Below are 20056 nucleotides of genomic sequence, written 5' to 3'. Positions count from 1 at the left end.
TTAAGTCTGTAATGGATTAATTGTGTTACAACTTCCTCAGCTGCCCCTCAACTTTTCCTAGACATGAAGTAACTTGGAAGATATTATTTGGATGAAGATCACACTCTTTGCACTGCCTACCGACTAGTTTTTTCAAGGAACCTGACTGAAGAAGGCTTTGAAGTTCCATAGTTGACTCGAGAAATTGAAGGGCATGCTAGAGTCTGTCTTCTAACTGAAAAAGGAGTACTGTGGGCAGCTCCTTTGATTGCAAAGGAAGTGAAAGGATTAGGAGATTCGAGCAATTAAAGAACAGGGTAGTTTTGTCGGCTGTATACATTTTTATTTTTTAATTTGAAAAAATATGAAAAAGTACTGAAAGTAATATAACAAATAGCTATGTACCTATCACCTAGAATGAACAAATATTAACATTTTGTCATATTTACTTCAGATTTTTTTTTGTGTATGTGTGTGAGGAAGATCAGCGTTGAGCTAACATCCATGCCAATCCTCCTCTTTTTCTGCTGAGGAAGACTGGCCCTGGGCTAACATCTGTGCCTATCTTCTTCCACTGTTTTTTTTGTGAGGAAGATCAGCCCTGAGCTAACATCTGCCAATCCTCCTCTTTTCGCTGAGGAAGACTGGCCCTGGGCTAACATCTGTGCCCATCTTCCTCCACTTTATATGGGACGCAGCCACAGTATGCCTTGACAAACGAAGAATCAGTGCGCGCCCAGGATCCCAACCGGGGGCCGCCAGCAGCGGAGCTCGCGCAATTAACCGCTATGCCACGGGGCCAGCCCGGTACTTCAGATATTTTTAAACAAAAGAAAGCATTAGAGATAAAGTTGAAGTCCCCTTTGATGTTTTCACCAGACTTTCCCTCCCCTCTGTCCCTTTTCAGAGGCAATGACAATTATGATTTTGACGTATTTATGTCTCGTTTATGTTTATATAGTTTTACTACAGGTGTATGTATTCATAAACTATATAATATCATTTTGAGGTTTTAGATTTTATACAAATTGTGGATGTATAACTTACTTACTCTACAAGAACTTCCTATGTTGAGTCTTTATTGTAAACTGATTTTAAACTTAGTCCTATGTTGAGTCTTTGTTGTAAATTGTAAAGTTAAGCAATATATGTGTTTCAGTCCTTCAGAGAGAGTGGAGGCAGGGGATCATAAAGTAGTTGTCTCTTAAAAATATCAATCAATATATAGAGAGCAAATTAAATATTTTTCCTTCTCTTTAGGATCTCGTTGTCTGTTACTCCCTCCTCTGTGTTTCCAAATCACTTTGTAAACTGTCTATCATAGTACTTATCTCATTGCAATGTAACTATTTATTATTTGTCTCTATCCACTAGTTGGTAAACTTCTCAAAACCAGATGCTGTACTTTAGTTTTCTTTTTCTAACATTTGCCATATTCTTCCTCAATTCCTCCACAGAAACTGTCTAAAATTTGGATATCCATTATAGTTTCAGACTCGATTCCTTTTAGAAACTTTTCTAAGCCCCGGAATACTTTCTTTTATTGTTAGATTGCCCCCCTAGTCATAAAATATTACTCCCTTCTTTCCTATAAATCACAACTAAGTCTATTTATTCAAGGAAGTTCATAATGTTTTCTGAAAGGATCACAATTAAGAAGAATTATTTATTTTTATAAATGTGAGGTTTGATTAAAATATCCATCATTATCCAGCATTTGACATTATCAATTAATTGGTTTAAGTACTTTATTGATAATAATATTAGATTGTGAGATCTTTATATAACTTCTATTTCTCTTGATTTTTTTATATTGCTTATCCTAGTAGGCGTTCACAAAGCAGCCTACATGCTTGTCAACTAAACTAATTTAGCATTATTGTGCTCTCTCTCTCGTATTTTTTATGCAGCATGGAATTCATCATCAACTGGAAATGAAGGCTTTTTAAAGCAATTTTAAAATCTCTCTCCTTCCCTTTCAATTGGACAAACATTTGTTGAGACACTACTATGTGGCTACCATTATCCTAGACTGTGAAGAATTTATGATAGGGTACCTGTGAAGAAACTAAAAAACGAAAAGAAGAAAAAGGAAATAACTTAAGATAGAATATAATATTCAAGTGTTAAACAGGGACATGAAGAAGAGATCCGTGGGGAGCAGAGTTTTTGGGAAAACCTTATGGAGAGAGAAAGTTGATTGACAAATGAAGGCATTCCAGATAGGGAAGACACCTTGAGCCATGGCTTTGGAGGTGAGTGTTGAGTTTGTATTTCAGGGGAAAAGTGAGGAGACTGGTTTAATTGAGATGAAGTAATGTTGAGTTTACTGGGGACCAGATTAGGGAGAGTATGGGACACAGTTTGATAGTGGAATTAATTTGGTATCTAAGTGAAAAAGTGAGGAGATTCATTTGAGGTGAAGAAAGGGAGATTAGGTGGGATCAGAATGGTAAGGTCTTGAAAGCAAATAACAGCAGTTTGGTGAAAATGAAACCTTCAATTAGGAAGATTTTTGAAATAATAGAATGGAAAAAATCCATTGGAAAAGATCATGACAGAATTATTTCAAAAGATGAGCGTCTGAACTAGGATATAGAAGTGGGACTAATAAGAGAGGGATAAATCCTACCAAGTAATATTACTAAAAATAATAAGGAATTTGGATCATCTAACAGAAAATTATAAAGATAGTTTAAAAAATTGTTTTTATTGTATTTCATTTGAAGTGATAGCAGAACATCAATGAAGAGGCTACCCAGACTAAGTATTATTATGTAGCGTTATATTAAGCGGAGACGTGGATACCGGATTCAAGCGAATATGGGGCAAAGTTCTTTCAAGGTGTATCTAAGAGAAACCCGCCCTCCTAGAGGGCTCCTTCGACTGTAACATGGGGATAATAGTATTAATTGCATAGGATTGCTTTAAGATTAATTCACGTAAAATACTTAGAACACTGCCAGGCACACAGTAAGCATTTAATATACAGCAGCTGCTAGTAATATATTTACTATTAGCACTGCTTTTTTTTCCTTCTCTACTTTTTTTTCCTGCGAGCCACCACCTTTTCGGCAATGTTGGGCGTTTGTTCAGTACACTTCGCACAAGCTCGGCTTTTTATCAGATCAAGATTTTGAGCTATAAAAACTGCGGAATGATTACGGCCGTGGTAGTTACATTCGTTCGGCAAGAGATAAAATGCGTCAATAAGATTTTTACACCCCGCCGTGGCAAAGAATGGTGCCTTCCTCTGATCACTTCCCTCCTCCCCCCAGAACAGATGATGGTACATTCCATACTGCTGCTGGAAAAGGTAGCGCAAAAGTCGAGCGCGCCGCGGGTTGTCTCTGCTCCCGGAAGCAATTGTTTTCTAGAACCGGAAACAGTTGCTGTTTCAAGGGAGGTGGGACTGGGCGGGTCGGGCCGCAGCGGCTGACGGCGGGGGAGGAGCCGGGTCCACTGCCGGGTGGAGGGGCCAGGCGAGTGTCCTTATCCTAGCGATTGGGGCTCGGGCCTGTAAGCCAGTTGGAGTCGCCGCGGCGAGAACGAGTGGGCCGAGCGGAGGAAGACATGTTGCTCTTCGTGGAGGTAAGCGGACTTGGTCATCTGGTCCTGCTGAGGAGAGCAGGAGTGTGGAGGCGCCGGCCGGTCCCACCGCCATGTGACTTTCCAGGCCGTACACGCCGCGGAACCGGCAGATAGGCTGACACAGCACCTGGGCCGTGCAGGCCTGCGGCTCCGCTCTGCGCTCTCCTAACACTTTAGGAAGCGGTGCGAGGGGGAGCGCCATAGCGGGGGAGAATTGGAGGAAGAGAATCGAGGCTGGTGTGGTGTGTTGTGAGGATCAGAGGACGGGGAGAGTGTCCCATATGGACCTCCTAAAGGAGGCACACAGGCGGGGTGGGGGTGGGGGTGGGGGCGGAGTCTGCGGAGAAAAGGGTAATCAGGTGGGCGCGTTCTGGGGGGGGGGGGTGAAGCGAGGCCTCGCGGGGCCCTCTGGGAGGGAGACGAGCAACATGTGGGGCCGCGGTGCGAGGAAGGTGAAAATCGGCATAAGTGTCTTGAAAAGCGAGTTGAAAGGCTCTTTTTAGCAACCCCCACGAAATTTTGTTTGGTCCCCGTCGCTAGGTCTCTGGAACGTTCTGTGGGTGGAAAGCGAGTTACTGTGAACGGAGGAGAAGCCAATAGGGTTTGGAACCCTTGAAAGGCACCGCTTTGACCTTTTGTAAAAGTTACTCAGGCAGCGGTTCGGTGATGAGAGGTTGGTTTTACGTACCGATAAAAGCCCTCTACAAGGAAAATTCCAAGAATGAAAGAAACCTAGTGCGGGGAAAGCCGTTTTTTTGTATTGTTATTTAACAATAGAAGTACTTTTATTACTTTAACCGGAACGTCTACTGTTGGCCTATTTTAGTTTTAAAGGTACGTAGTAGATACCTGCCTTCCACAAATACGAGGTTTAATTTCTCTTATTTCTGTCTTTCTCTTGTGTGCACTGAGCATCAGCTGACTGCCTGGCTAATGCTTTGAGTAGATTCCAGATCATATTGTTCTTGCGTTGTGAAAACGTCAAACCGGCAAAGCTGCAACTTCGCAACTTGGCACTTGTTAACTATGCCCATAAAAAGAATATTTTCAATGGGGGAAGGAATTTACAGGTTGTATAATGGATCGGGGAGCCGGGGCTAGTCGATGGCGGGTTTTTCTGTTTTGTTTTGTTTTTTGGAAGGAGGGAGGGATCCTATTTCGTAATATTCCGGCATCTAGTAAATACATGCTTTTACTTTTTTTTTTTTTTTAATCTGACCGACAATGTGTAGCTGATAAATTTGAGATCTTTAAATTGGGTTTTAAAGAGAGACAGCTACCTTAGAGTATGTCCAACATTGATAAGAAACATTCATTGGAACGTTCCGAGTAAATCATGAAACTGTTTAAAATTACTGAATCCATTCTGTTTACTGATTTTTGTTCTCGTTGTTTTCCTTCGGCAGAATAAGAAATCAGGTATGATTTTTAAGCAGTGCCAGTTTGTGTTAGGAATGTTATGCCATGCGAATGCTGCAGGTTTTAAGTGTGTGTGTGTTTAAGACTATTTATATCAACGTGAATTCCAAAATAAACTTTTGAGTTCCGAATTGATTCCTTTGGCTTTGTTAAAAGGTGAACTTTAATAATAGCCCCATTTATTGAGTATTTAAGCGAGATCCTCATGTTTCTAAAACAACATTGCAGTGTTTTTTTACAAATAAGAAAACTGAGGTGGAGAGGTTAAGTAACTTAGTAAAAGTAAAGTAGGGGAAGTGGCATTTAGATAGAGGTCATTCTAATGCCAAATCATGGCTCTCACTAAACTGTTATATAAAATTAATCTTTCCGTTAATCATTTCCTTTTGGATCAGTATGTGGTTTTAAATTTTTCTCATATAAGGAGTTTTATTGAAAGTTAACAATGTCACTGAATATTTGGGGCTGAATATGTGGTATTAAAATCACTAAAAAATAACACACCGGTCATTTGGCATTTTGTTAACTAATATTTGATCCTTGTAACCTCAGGATGTAGGAATTATTCTAAATGAGTGAACTAGAGCTCAGAGTTTGATGCCTAAGGTCATTCAGGTGTAAATAATGTGGGGACTAAAGTCTGAAGTCTGGCTTCTAGAACACAAGTCTTTGGTTCCAAAACTTATTTTTGCGCTTTCCCCTGAGCCAAGGTTCTTAATCTGGGTCCCTAGATAGAAGTGAGGAAGTCTGTGAACTTGGTTGAGGAAAAAAATTGCCTATTTTCATTAGCTTCAAATTGAAATTTAGAATTGAAAATTCTTGAAATTTCAGTGGATGCAACAAGAGAAATATTTTCATATCATAATACAGTTTTTGCAGATATCTTGAAATACTGTTTATACTCATTATACCTTGTTATATGTAAAAAATGTTATTTAATGCATTAGTAAAGCACATTTATTACTAAATTAGAAATTTAAAAATATTAAAATTAGTATTAAAAACTGTGGTTTATTTTGTGATCCTGTGTGTTTCATATACTTAAAAACATCATTCTGAAAAGAGATCCTTAGGTTAACTGGACTACTTAAAAGGTCTATGGCACAAGGGAGGTTAAGAACCACTTTAGTATAAACCAAGTTGCTTGTGGATCATCTTTGGTAGGACTTCTCTAATCTAGGACCTATGAGTCCTCTGCAGTTATGTTCAAAATCTTTTACTTGTGTGCATTTTTCTGCAGAGGCTCCAACTTAACTAGTTTATAACTGAAATCAGTAGGATAGATAATAGTAATGATAATATAATAATAATAGTAGTATATAGATGTATTGTGCTTACTATACGACAGGCTTGTTAAGTGTTTTTGCATGTATACATGTATCTACATCTACTCAATCCTACCTACGAGATAGGTAGCATTATTATCTCCGTTTTAGAGAGAAAGAAACTAAAGCACAAGAATTTAAGAAACTTGCCCAAGATTATATAGCTAGTGAATGTCGAAGCTGAAATTAGAACTCTAAATTACCTAGCTATACTGCAGTAGAAAGCAACAGGCAGACAAGAAATTCTTTTTTCAGTAATACTTAGATGTAACTTTTTTTAACTTGGTCTTGAGGACAAAGGGCTATATTGACTTTCACAGTTTATTGTTTTTTTTTCACCTCTTTTCTGAAGGAGACACATACAATGTTTTGCTCTCTGGGCAGAGGTAAAATGTTTGGATAATTCACAAAATTGTCAAACGTTCCAACATAAATTTCATTACAAAAAATTCTATAGGTATGAAACAACAATGTGCTCCCTTCTTCTGGCTGCTAGCGAGTTACATAATTTTTGAGTATCGTGGAGGCAGTTTGCAATTTTTTTGTGTTTTTTGTGGTTGCTAGCATTTTGTTCATTTTTCAGATCGTTTTCCCGCTCTAATATTTTCAGCCAGTTATGTCTGTTTTAGTTGTTTGGCAGTGTTTTAATTGGGTTTCTGTTCTCTATTCGAGTTTTTCCCTGAAAATGAATACTTATAAACACTTAATTAGGTAGCAGTGACTTTAATGCTCCTTAGGATGTTTTAATAACTCACATAACTTTTAAAAGTTATTTTTAATTATGATAAAATATGCATAACATAAAATTTATCATCTTAACCATATTTACGTGTACAGTTCAGTGGTATTAAATATCTTTACATTGTTGTGCAACCATCACCACCATCCATCTCCAGAACTTTTCATCTTGCAAAACCGAAACTCTGTGCACATTAAACAATAACCCTCCGTTCTCCCCCTCCCCCAAATCTTATATAATTTTAAAAATAATTTATCTATTCTAAAGTTGTCTGCTTTTTTAAGTGATAACATTTTAAATTTTAGGTTAGCCTTAGAATCTGAAATAAGTGGGATATTTACCTAGATAATTTTTAAATTAATTTTATATTATAGTAATCATAGGTAGTGTTGTGCCTATCACCCCAAGTACAGTACTCAGTTTTTGCCCATTAGCTTAAATAATCATTTATTTATAAAAATTTATTAGATATCACTGAAAATGATTTTTCTAAATGACTTAGAAGAAGAAAGTGTCTAAATGAATTGTGAAATGATTGCCAAGAAGAATTATAAATAAGGAAATAGCTGAGTCGTTTTCAAACAGTTTAATTTTGGAATATTTATTGGAGCTGGACACAGAATTTAAAAATGGATAAAAACATTTTCAAATGAAAATATTTTCAGATATAATGGACCAAAAAGGAAATAGAAATTATTTTTGAGGAGTGAAAAGTCTAATAAAATGCTCAGACGTGAACATTTATTTTTTTTTTTTCCCCTTAAAGCCCCAGTAGATAGTTGTATGTCACAGCTGCACATCCTTCTAGTTGCTGTATGTGGGACGCAGCCTCAGCACGGCCGGAGAAGCGGTGCGTCGGTGCGCGCCCGGGATCCGAACCCGGGCCGCCAGTATCGGAGTGCACGCACTTAACCGCTAAGCCACGGGACCGGCCCTCAGACGTGAACATGATGTAAAAGTACCTCATGGTGCTTCAAATTACAGTGTGTGAAAAACTAACAGCTAGAAATTTCGATATTCAACTATTTTGTATCAGTTTGGATTATCTGCCAGCTCCCTATTACTTCCCAGCTAATGGAAGTGATCCTTAATACTAATACTGGACATGAAGATTTCAAATCTGCAAGTTTGGTCTTCTACCTAGGAGCTTAAAAAAAAGATTTTGACTCTAGTTAGAAGTGGGATCTGAGTCTGTGTTGCAGAGGAGTGGAAAGTAGAGGAAGTTGAGAAACTCCAATCCAGCAATTGTGAAGTCATAAAAAAGATTTCTAACCTCATCTTTGAATATCCTTAAGTGAAAATGGAAAATGACTTGAGCTCTGATAGTGTTTGTAGCATTTTATCTGTTCTGTATTCTGCATTTTGCTTAAATTTTGTTTTCTTTAAAATTTGATTCTCAAGGAAGGTTTCCAGCCTTCTTGAAAACATTGTAAACTTTTGTATTGTGTACTATGAATTTCTGTAAGAGTTTTGGAATCCTGGGTTCAAATGTTAGCTACATGACCTGAGGCAGGGGATAACTTTTTTATTATTATTATTATTTTTTTTCCCCAAAGCCCCAGTAGATAGTTGTACGTCATAGTTGCACATCCTTCTAGTTGCTGTATGTGGGACGTGGCCTCAGCATGGCCGGAGAAGCGGTGCGTCGGTGCGCGCCTGGGACCGAACCCGGGCCGCCAGTAGCAGAGCGCGCGCACTTAACCGCTAAGCCACGGAGTCGGCCCAGGGGACAACTTTTTTGATTTTCAATTCCTATTTGTAATTTAAGAAGAATAATTTTTTCTGACAGAGTTAGGTGATGGTTGTGGTGTTTATGTATTAGGCCTTGTGTGTCTAGGTAAGGGCTTGACAGACACTATGATTTGATCATCACAGCAATTGTATTGTGATGTAAATTGTCCAGTATATAAATAGTTGCCTTCCAAAATGACTGAAATTTACGCTTTATGTATTAAATATTTCTGGAAAATTTATTAAAACTACATGATAGTAGCACTCGTAGTTGCAAAAACTACTTTTAGATAGCACTGATTTAAGAAATCTATAACTTTTTGAGTTCTACTCCCAGCCTCATTACTAATTTGCTCTAATTCTGGGTAAGCCAACCAAGGAAATTACTTTATTTTAAATTTTTTATAGTTTAAGAGTATACTTTTTTCCCCTTTATTGTGAAATTTTTGTTGTAAATTATTATCTGTCAGTCACCATATAAATGCATCCCTTCACCCCTTGTGCCCACCCCCACCCCCCTTGTCCCTGGTAACCACCAAAGAGTTCTCTCTGTGTGTTGGTTTATCTTCACTTATGAGTGAAATCATGCGGTGTTTGTCTTTCTCTGTCTGGCTTATTTCCCTTAATACCCTCCAGGTCCATCCATGTTGGTGCAAATGTCTTTTTTTATGGCTGAGGAGCATTCCATTGTGTATATATGTACCATATCTTCTTTATCGACTCATCAGTCGAGGGACACTTGAGTTGCTTCCACGTCTTGGGTATAGTGAATAATGCTGCAGTGAACATAGGGGTGCATAAGCCTCTTTGGATTGTTGATTTCAGGTTCGTTGGGTAGATACCCAGTAGTGGGATAGCTGAATCATAAGGTATTTCTCTTTTGTAATTTTTTTTTTTAAGATCTTTTTTTGTGTGTGTGTGTGAGGAAGATCAGCCCTGAGCTAACATCCATACCACTCCTCCTCTTTTTGCTGAGGAAGACTGGCCTTGGACTAACATCCTGCCCATCTTCCTCTACTTTATATGGGACGCCGCCACAGCATGGCTTGACAAGCGGTGTGTCGGTGTGCGCCCGGGATCCGAACCCCGGGCTGCTGCAGTGGAGCGCATGCACTTAACCCCTATGCCACAAGGCCGGCCCCTGCTTTTTAATTTTTTGAGGAGTCTCCATACTGTTTTCCATAGAGGCTGCACCACTTCGCATCCCCACCAGCAGTGAATTAGGGTTCCTGTTTCTCCACAGCCTCTCCAGCATTCGTTGTTTTTTGTCTTGGTGATTATAGCCGTTCTAACAGGTGTAAGATGGTATCTCAGTGTGGTTTTGATTTGCAGTTCCCTGATGATTAATGATGTTGAATATCTTTTCATGTGCCTATTGGCCATCTATATATCTTCTTTGGAGAAGTGTCTGTTCATTTCCTCTGCCCATTTTTTGGTCGAGTTATTTGTTTTTTTGGTTGTTGAGTTGTGTGAGTTCTTTATATATTATGGAGATTAATCCCTTGTCAGATATGTGGTTTGCAAATATTTCTTCCCAGCTGGTGGGTTACCTGTTCATTTTGATCCTGGTTTCATTTGCCTTGTAGAAACTCTTTAATCTGATGAAGTCCCACTTGTTTATTTTTTCTTTTGTTTCTCTTGTTTGAGCAGACATGGAATTCGAAAAGATGCCTTTATGACCCATGACGAATAGTGTACTGCCTATGTTTTCTTCCAGGAGTTTTATAGTTTCAGGTCTCACCTTCAGGTCTTTGATCCATTTTGAATTAATTTTTGTTTATGGCGAAAGAAGATGGTCTACTTTCATTCTTTTGCAAGTGGCTGTCCAGTTTTCCCAGCACCATTTATTGAAGAGACTTTCCTTTTAAGTGTATACTTTTAATTAGGCTAATAAAGCTTTTAAAACAAGAATGAAGAGGGGCCGGCCCGGTGGGGCAAGTAGTTAAGTGCGCACGCTCTGCTGTGGCAGCCTGGGGTTCGCCGGTTTGGATCCCCGGCGCGCACCAACGCACCGCTTGTTAAGCCATGCTTTGGCGGCATCCCATATAAAGTAGAGGAAGATGGGCACAGATGTTAGCCCAGGGCCAGTCTTCCTCAGCAAAAAAGAGGAGGATTGGCATTGGATGTTAGCTCAGGGTTGGTCTTCCTCACACACAAAAAAAACAAGAATGAAGATTGCAGTATGTTAAAATACAGACTCATTTATATGCAAGATTTAAAGGAATACAAATGGTAAAATGGAAATAGACACTTTATATTTGCTCTTTTGGAAGAGATATTTTTTCTAATGTATAAATTTAACTAAATGTAAGAAAAAGAAACTTTTGAATATGAGGTACTGTTTCCACTCTTGTCTGTTGCCGTGTCAGACCATTTGAACCAATCTTTGGTTTAGAAAATATCTTTGTATTTATAAATAACTGGCTCTAAACCAAAGACAGAGGAGTAGTACTGTAGGTGAATATTGCTAAGGATAGGGTATGAACTGTAGGCATAAAGCCAGGCTCCAAGAATGAGGAGTTAAGTTTTGTTTGGTTTATATGTTATTGAGGGATGAGAAGAGCATTTTCTGTGTCAGGATAGAAAAGTCAAGAGTAATCTAGGGTTTGTGTAGGGCGTAATTGGCCAGTATTTTGTACCACTAGATACCACAAAGTACAGAATAGGTAGAGTGACCATACCTCCTGTTTTGTTGTCACAGTCATAGTGTACACCTATTTCCTGGAGTAGACGTTTCACCCTGTTTCAGTCTCATAAATGTTCTAGTTTGTATGATAACTTCTGGTTTTTCAGAAGAGATCATGATTCACTATTGGCAGGTTTTTTTTCCCATAACGTTAACAAAGTAACATAGTGTACATAAGTTGGTACTAAAACATTTGTTGTTGAATTGGCTGTGGGAATTGTAAATTTATAGGATTTACAAAAATTTGCAGTTGAGCAAGGTAAAAGAAATAGAATTATTCTAGCCTTTTGAGTTGGGAGAAGGAAAAAAACAGGAGGCTAGTGATTGAGTAATAATGATAAGATACATTTATATACAAGGTTACATAAAGGAGCGGTTAAGACCCTGGACTCGGGGGGCCAGGCTGCCTGCTCAGGCTGGGCCACTTTCTAGTTGTATGACCTTGGGCAAGTTGTTTAACTTGTTTCTCAGTTTCCTTACCTGTAAATTGAGGATAATGCTAACATAAGAGGATAATGTTCACATCTATCTCGTAGGATTGATAAGAGGACTGACAGTTAATGTACAGCAGGTAGGGTAGTAGCTGGTTTATAAAAACAGTGTATGTGAGCAGCTGCTTTCATATATGCTTAGGAAAGATTAGTCTCATCTCAGTTTTCTGGTCATTTTCATTTGAAAGGAACAAATGGTTTGCTGGCTTGAATTCCTACACACTAGGAATTAAAAGGCACCCTTTTCTGAAAAAGATTATTTTGACATTTAGTATTGATATTTGAAGTGTGAGTGTTTTTGAGTTCGTTTGTATAGCGGGCCATTGGCTTTATCACATGACCAATCTCAAGTAAAATGGCTCAGTATTTTGAGGACTGTTTAAATTATTTAAATGCTAAATATCTATAATAGGATTCTTATTCTTTAATAAGGGGATTCATGAATCTTATATGTAGAAGTTTCTAGGGAGAAGTCTGTAATTTTAATTATATGTTCAGAGCAATCCATGACTCCCCAAAAGTTAAGCCACTGATCGATGGAGGCCTCAATTTGTTTTTTGTGTTTTTTTTAAAATAATCATTTGATGCCCTTGGACCGAGGTAGTGGAAATTTGGGCATATAAGTCTTGTCTTTGCCTCTGATACTAGAGGACCGGCAGTAATAGCTTTATTGATGAATAAACTTCAGGTTTTCTTCCATAGTGGAGAGTAAGTGAGCCCTGTTCTTGACCACTTGGAAAGCTTGGGGGAAATGATCTAGGGTCGTCGTCCAGTTACCTTGCTGTTCACAGCGTGAGCCCCAGACCAGCAGCAAACTCCTTTACTCGGGGGCTTCTTAGAATACAGACTCTCTGGCTCTGGCCCTGAACTGCTGAATAGAATCTGCATTTTATCCAGATCCCTAGATGATACTTAAGCACAGTAAAGTTTGAGAAACAGTCATATAGTATATATTCATTCATTGATTTATTCAACAAATTTTATTGTCAGCCTCCTGTGTACTAGTCACTGTTCAAGGTGCTAGAGAGCAGTAAGCCATAGGCAAGGTCACTGCCATTGTGGAACTTGAAGACAAAGTAATTCCGATTAGGATAAGTGATCTGTGATAGAGGGTAAATTTTATTGCATAAACTACCATGAATTTTATTTATTTATTTATTTATTAAATTGAAAGTTAACTGTACCTTGGCCCTAGGATAGAAATCATTGCAGAGCTGAATTACCGTAGTTCTTATCTGTATCTATTACTTGTGGATTATCAGCCACTCTAGGCAGAACTGGGGCCAGCGACCATTTGACTTGGTGAGGAGACTTATAATATTCCTTAAATAGTAGGTAACTAGTTGTCTTCAAGTTTTCTCTAAGGCAACTGTAGTGTAGTGGCAGACTCTCCAGACTGCCTAGGTTCAGATCCTGGCTCCGTCTTATTAGCTATGCAGTAAGTAAAGTAACTTTTTCCTTATCTGCAAAATGTGGATGATAATAGTGTTTAACTGAAGTTGTTATAAAGATGAATTGAGTGTTCCATAAATGTTAGTTACTATTCTTCTGTCAGAATGGGTGAAAATTTCCTGGTTTAATTTTCATTTTTACTTTCCATAAAATACCCCTAAGTGTCTTCCAGTAGGAGGATCCTGAGGTTTCATACTGAATGAAATGATAGGAGTTTGTTCTGTTTTGTTTTGTCTTTTTTTTTTTAAGTACTTGTAATTTAGTGGTCCTCTCAATATTGGAGATGTAAAAATTAAACCTGAATGATTAATCTGCCATGAGGCAAATAAGTTTAATCAATGTGTACACTTTATTTCTGTTTTTCAGCGTTTGTAGGGTTAAGTGGCATGAGATTTCTGTTTCTGATAGTAAATAGGTAAGTAAAACAGATGATTATGTATGAGCAAAGAGATGGTGTCACCATATTTATGGTGACTTTTTCTGAAGTCTTGGTTCTCTTACCTTAAAACTGCTGTCTCTTAAGACCAAAAGTTATTGTTTTGCCAAGAATTTGGTTTCCCGTTTTTCCTTTCATTTCTCTCTCTCCCCAGATAGGAACGGACTTAAAATGGTGCAGTAATGAGGACTGCTTTTGGCTTATTTGGTGATGACACATTGCTTAGAAATAGAGGTGGTGATTGATCTGTCAGTTTTATGGACAGTTTGAATATATATGTGCTGATTAGAGAGTATCTGTGTGCTAACATACTGTGTGTCTCTTGGCAGGTAGTTTCAGCGTGCACTTGGGCAATTTGCATCCTTTTTTTTTGTGAGAAAGATCAGCCCTGAGCTAACATCCATGCCAATCCTCCTCTTTTTTTTTTTTTTTTTTTGCTGAGGAAGACTGGCCCCGAGCTAACATCTGTTGCCAATGCTCCTCCTTTTTCTTTTTTTGTTTTGCCCCCTTTTTCTCCCCAAAGCCCTAGTAGATAGTTGTATGTCATAGTTGCACATCCTTCTAGTTGCTGTATGTGGGACACTGCCTCAGCATGGCCAGACAAGCGGTGTGTCGGTGCACGCCTGGGATCCGAACCGGGGCCACCAGTAGCGGAATGTGCGCGCTGAACTGCTAAGCCACGGGGCCGGCCCCCAATTTACATCCTTTAATAGATGTTTTATATAACTGTGTAGCCTCGAGGCCTTACTTCCAGTTTTGTGGAAGAGGTAAGGATTTTGATGGAGTTCGTTATTAAACCTTAGTCAAAAGATGAATCAAACATGGTTATCTAGGATTTAAATGAAAAAATAAGCATTTGTTTTCGTTAAACTGACTTGTCAGATTCATTATTGTGTCATTTTAAAGACTTTATTATAGAAAAACACATCAACTTTTTTGTGTGTGTGTGAGGAAGATCAGCCCTGAGCTGACATCTGTTGCCAATCCTCCTCTTTTTGCTGAGGAAGATCGGCTGTGGGCTAACATCTGTGCCCATCTTCCTCCACTTTATATGGGACACCGCCACAGCATAGCTTGATAAGCAGTGCATCCGTCCGCGCCCGGGATCCGAACCCCCGAACCCCAGGCCGCTGAAGCAGAGCTTGCGCACTTAATGGCTTTGCCACCGGGTCAGCCCCAACATCAACTTTTTTTTCATGGACGTTTTCAGTTTCCAGTTTTTCTTTATGTTGAGTAATTCTATAAAGGACAGTCTTGTATACAAAGCCCTTGGGCTAAAATTCACTGCAGTGGGTCAGAGAGTGAATATTTTTAAAGTTTTTCGTATCAGTATTGACAGATTGCTTTCCAAAAGTGTTATGACAGTTTTTACTATTGCCCAGTTTACTGTATTTTTGTCAGCATCAGGCATTCTCATTTGTAAAAATTTACTATAAAGGTTAAAATGGCATAATTGATTTATTTTGCATTTCCTCAGTGATTAAGTATGATTGAACATTTTTCCATGTTTATTTGCTTTTTGGGTACTCTTTGCTGTGAATTCTTTTTTGCTTTTCTTATCAGTGGTAGGCTCTATAAGCTTTCTTTGAAGATAATATTCTTTTATATCACTTGCCAAAAATGATTTTCCCAGTTGATGTGTCTTTTAATTTGGATCTTAAATGTTTCATTATATATTTTCTGATTGTAAAAGTAATAGATTTTTTTTTTTTTTTTTTATAATTTTACTTATTTATTTTACCCCCAAAGCCCCACTGGATAGTTGTATGTCATAGCTGCACATCCTTCTAGTTGCTGTATGTGGGACACGGCCCCAGCATGGCCAGAGAAGCGGTGCGTCGGTGTGCGCCCGGGATCTGAACCCAGGCCGCCAGTAGCAGAGTGCACTCACTTAACCGCTAAGCCACGGGGCCGGCCCATAATAGATGTTAATTGTAGGAAAATACAAAGAAGCACAAAAATGGAAATAAAAATGCTGCTACTGAGAGGAAGCTAGTGGTAACACTAATTTTTCTAATTTTTCGCTATTATGAAATTAGTTTAGTGAACATCCTGTACTTACGTATTTTTGCTTAACTCTTTCTTTCTAGTAAATATGACAAGTAGAATTTCTGGACCAAAGATTGTATATTTTTAAGGTTTTTGATAAACATTGCCAGCTCTTAGAAAAGTTATGTGGGGCCGGCCCCGTGGCTTAGCGGTTAGGTGCGTGTGCTCCGCTGCTGGCGGCCCGGGTTCGGATCCTGGGCGCGCACCGATGCACCGCTTCTCCGGCCATGCTGAGGCTGTGTCCCACATGCAGCAACTGGAAGGATATGCGGCTATGGCATGCAGCTGTCTACTGGGGCTTTGGGGGAAAAAATAAATAAAATTTAAAAAAAAGAAAAGTTATGTGAATTACAGCAGTGAACTGATTGTTTCTTTTTATACTTGTCAAAATGGCGTTAAGTAGTTCAATAGGTAAAAATCATATTTTGTAATTAACTATTCCTGCTTGTCCTTTGTACATTTTCCGTGTTTGGCAAATATCTTAGTAATTTGTAATTCTATTGTTAATAGGTTAGTGTTATAAACTTTCAGAGCTTTTCTGTTTTTACGTGCCTATATATCTCTACAGTGATTTTATGTGTTTGTTAACATAAATGATAAAGTGCTTATTGTTTTGCAACTTAATTGTTTTAACTGAACAATATGCCTTGGAGCACTTTCCATTTTAGTGTACATAGGCCTGTCTTTTTTTTTTTTTTTTTTTTTAACTTTTACAGTATTCTGTGTTATGAAATATACTACATTTTGTTTAACCATTTGCCTACAGATGGGTGTTTAGGTTGTTTTCAGTCTTTTACTCATGGGATCAGTGCCAAAGTATACATCCTTGTATGTGTCTTCTTGTGTACATTAGTGGTTTTTGAAGTGTACATTCTTAACTAGGCTGGTGAAGAGTATAAATATGCCCAGGAGTAGTTTGTCTAGATGCCATGGACCTCATACTTGGATTATTCTTGGCATCATTAGCACAGGACACATCAGATTTATGGATAATACGCTGCTGAAAGGCATCTAGTTAATTATTTTGATTGATTATTAAATGCTTAATGAAATAGTGCATCCCATCAGTAAAAGGTAAGTTTTTGATCATAATCCCTTGATATTTGGGTATTTACTTATAAATGAAGTATATATGGCATAATATATTTTGTTAATCTCTTATAGTGATTATTTGTCATATTTGGGGCCTCCCAATTTTTGAGTAGCTTTCTACTTTTGCAGAAATGCCCATATTATGAGTCAGGCCTCTCTAGTGTATGCACTAGTCAAAATTCAAATTCCCAGATTCTCTCGTATCTAGATGGATGCAGCCGTGTTACAAAGACCCACTAGTCAGGCACACTCACAGATGACCTCTGTTTGAAAATACACAGTGTAAGGAAATGGAAATGAAGCTTCTATTCTGTGGGCAGGTGTGGCCGTAGCGATGATCAGCTTTAAATGGAGTTAATACTTGCAAGGTTGAGTTTCTAGTGGAGAAGTGGCTTTGGTGCTGGCAGTAGTAAAGGTTGTAAAGGATTTGAACTTTGGCATTTAGTGCTTGGTGGGGCAGGGATAGTGATTTCCTCACCAAGCCACTTCTGCACCATTATTTTGGGTGATGTTATCTTTGCATCTGTTTTTTTCAGTCCTTCCAGTGACATAGTGGCAGTGACACTATCCTTTAATAAAATATCTTTCTGATTAGCCAGAGTGGATTCTGAATACTGACGATAAACATCTTTGATAAGATGCTTTTGGTACAGCACACGTTGTTCGCGTGTCTACATAGTGCCAAATGTAAAGATGATCTGCCTTCTAAAATTGCTACTTGGAGGTTTTTAGATAATATCTTGGTATACCTGTCCTGGCAGGGCTACCTGCTGGTGCTCTAAGAAAACTGGTTGGTTTCCTCCCTAAGTTAATTATGATGTGAGGTAAGTGTAAATTAACATCCCTAAGCTGTGATGTTGCTATGGTTATTCAAATGGTGCTACTTCAAAGATACTTTTGCTCCCCTGCAAGCTTTGGCTTTTTATTATTGGTTTTCACGTTACTGTAAAAGCTTTCGGCAGCCCTGAAACCAAAAGCCAAGAAGCACGCTGACACAAGACTTCCATTTTAAACTCAGGCCACGTGAAAAAAAGGAAGATTATATCAACTCTGATCTTCTAGCAAATGAGAAGAGTAAATACAGCTGCTAAACATTAGTTCCTGTTTTGCACATCTGCCTCTACTATTTCATTCAAATAGATAGTTGAAGGTCAACTCTTGGTTTGTGTTAATAGCTTAAATAGAAAGAAGAGGAAGACCTAGTTTCTGCCTTCCTTGAGCCCACTGCCTAAGTTGCAAAGAACACATATTTAAATAAACTATTATAGGGGCCAGCACCATGGCGTAGCCGTTAAGTGCCCGCGCTCTGCTGCTGGCGGCCCACGTTTGGATCCCAAGCGCACACTGATGCACCGCTTGTCAGGCCATGCTGTGGCGGCGTCCCATATAAAGTGAAGGAAGATGGGCACAGATGTCAGCCCAAGGCCAGTCTTCCTCAGCAAAAAGAGGAGGACTGGCATGGATGTTAGCTCAGGGCTCATCTTCCTCACAATACATACATACATACATACATACATGCGTACATACTATTATAGTGGTAACAAAATAGAGGTATGTACAAATAATAAGAGGGAAAGAGGAAGTAGTGACCAAAACAAATGAAGTTAGGTGTATGTAGAAACTGTAAGTTTTGGTAGAGTGGGCATTGTTTTTAAAAACGAGGAAACTGGGGCCAATGATTGTATAATTACTGAGTGGCAGATTAAAGTTAATTTTTTTCTGTTACACCATAGTTGCCTCTCAGTTGTTTGAATTACTCTTCAGTTTAGCTTTATGAAGACAATATTGGTACTTTTTTCTAATATTATAAATTAGATATTCTGGAAAATAACTGAAAATATTGGTTAAAATTTTTAAAAAAATTTTTTAAAGCAGAGCTTTAAACTGGTAAGAAAGCAAATGAAATCTTCAGATCAAAAATAATCAGAAAGTGCTAATCCAGGGAGATAAGCAGGTCCTACACCTAGGGGCTCCCTTGATGCATCTGTTGATCCTTAGTGGCCCAGAGCTTTAGTTTTAATGGGCAGTGCTTAGAGACAAGACACAAGGTAAACTAGGAGAGAAAAAAAAAACAAAAAAACAAGCTTTCCCAGAGAAAAGGAAACTTGTCAGTTTTAGCCTTGGCTCTGGTTTGGTGAGGGAGATGTCATCCCTAATAATTCTAACAACAAATCCTCTTTGATGCCAAAACAGGACTGAAATTCACACTACCTGTTGTTCCCCAAAAGCCTACATTGAAAATGTAAACTGATACCAGATTGGTAGTCTTACTATGCAGTCATCTAGCAGAAGGAAAACAAATCCTCTTCTGAAGAGCACGTTTTAAATGTAATCATAATGTAAAATCATAAAGCATGTAAGTCATCATGAGCATGGTTTAGCAGAAAGGATGAATCACAAAATCAAACCCTCAAAGATTGCAGATATTGGAATTAGAAAATATAGACTATAAAATGAGAACGTTTAATATGCTTAAAGGAAAGAAGATGCTGAAAGGATGATCAGGAAACAAAACATTGGTCAGATATCCTTGAGAAAAGAACCAAAAGAAGCTTTAAGAGATGAGAAATAGAAAAAGAGAACTTAGAAACTTACTGGACAAGTTGAACACATTTTAGAAATAGCTGAAGAGAGAATTGATGAACTGGAAGAAAGATCTTACAAAATTGCTCAGAATGTGATTTCTTAGAAAGGCAAAGAAATGGTAGATGAGAAAGAGAGATTGATACAAAGAGAGGTGGAACATAGGATGAGAAGATGTAGAATATTTAATTGGAGTTCCAGAAAGAAGTAATAGGGCAGTTGGTGGAGAGGCAGTATTTGAAGAGATAGTGGCTGAGAATTGTATAGAATTGATGAAAGATCCATCAGATTTCAAAGAGCTTAGTAAATCTCAAGTAGAATAAATAAAAAAGAATTCGACACTTAGACTTTTGATTGCAAAACTGCAAAACACCATTGACAAAGATTAAGCTACCAGAGATAAGGGGAGATTAGGAATGACAGCTGGAGTAATGGCTGATTTCTGATCAGCAATAGTGCAAACCAGAAGGCAGTGGGGATTTT

General features: G+C 38.4%; 1 protein-coding gene across 3 annotated transcripts in view; it reads left to right on the top strand.

Annotated features, from left to right (window-relative positions):
- Positions 1 to 3440: 3440 nt before the first annotated feature.
- Positions 3441 to 20056, top strand: part of LARP4 (La ribonucleoprotein 4) — a 63942-nt gene continuing 47326 nt past the window's right edge. For all 3 annotated transcript variants that reach the window (XM_058558286.1, XM_058558285.1, XM_058558287.1), the window contains exon 1: positions 3441 to 3570. In XM_058558286.1, the coding sequence (XP_058414269.1) occupies positions 3553 to 3570 (18 nt within the window). In that variant the 5' untranslated portion in view covers positions 3441 to 3552. The remainder of the gene's footprint in view (positions 3571 to 20056) is intronic.

This window comes from Diceros bicornis, chromosome 17 (genome assembly GCF_020826845.1).
Source record: "Diceros bicornis minor isolate mBicDic1 chromosome 17, mDicBic1.mat.cur, whole genome shotgun sequence".
In the NCBI taxonomy this organism is placed as follows: domain Eukaryota; kingdom Metazoa; phylum Chordata; class Mammalia; order Perissodactyla; family Rhinocerotidae; genus Diceros; species Diceros bicornis.
This window is presented reverse-complemented; position numbering and strand designations above follow the sequence as displayed.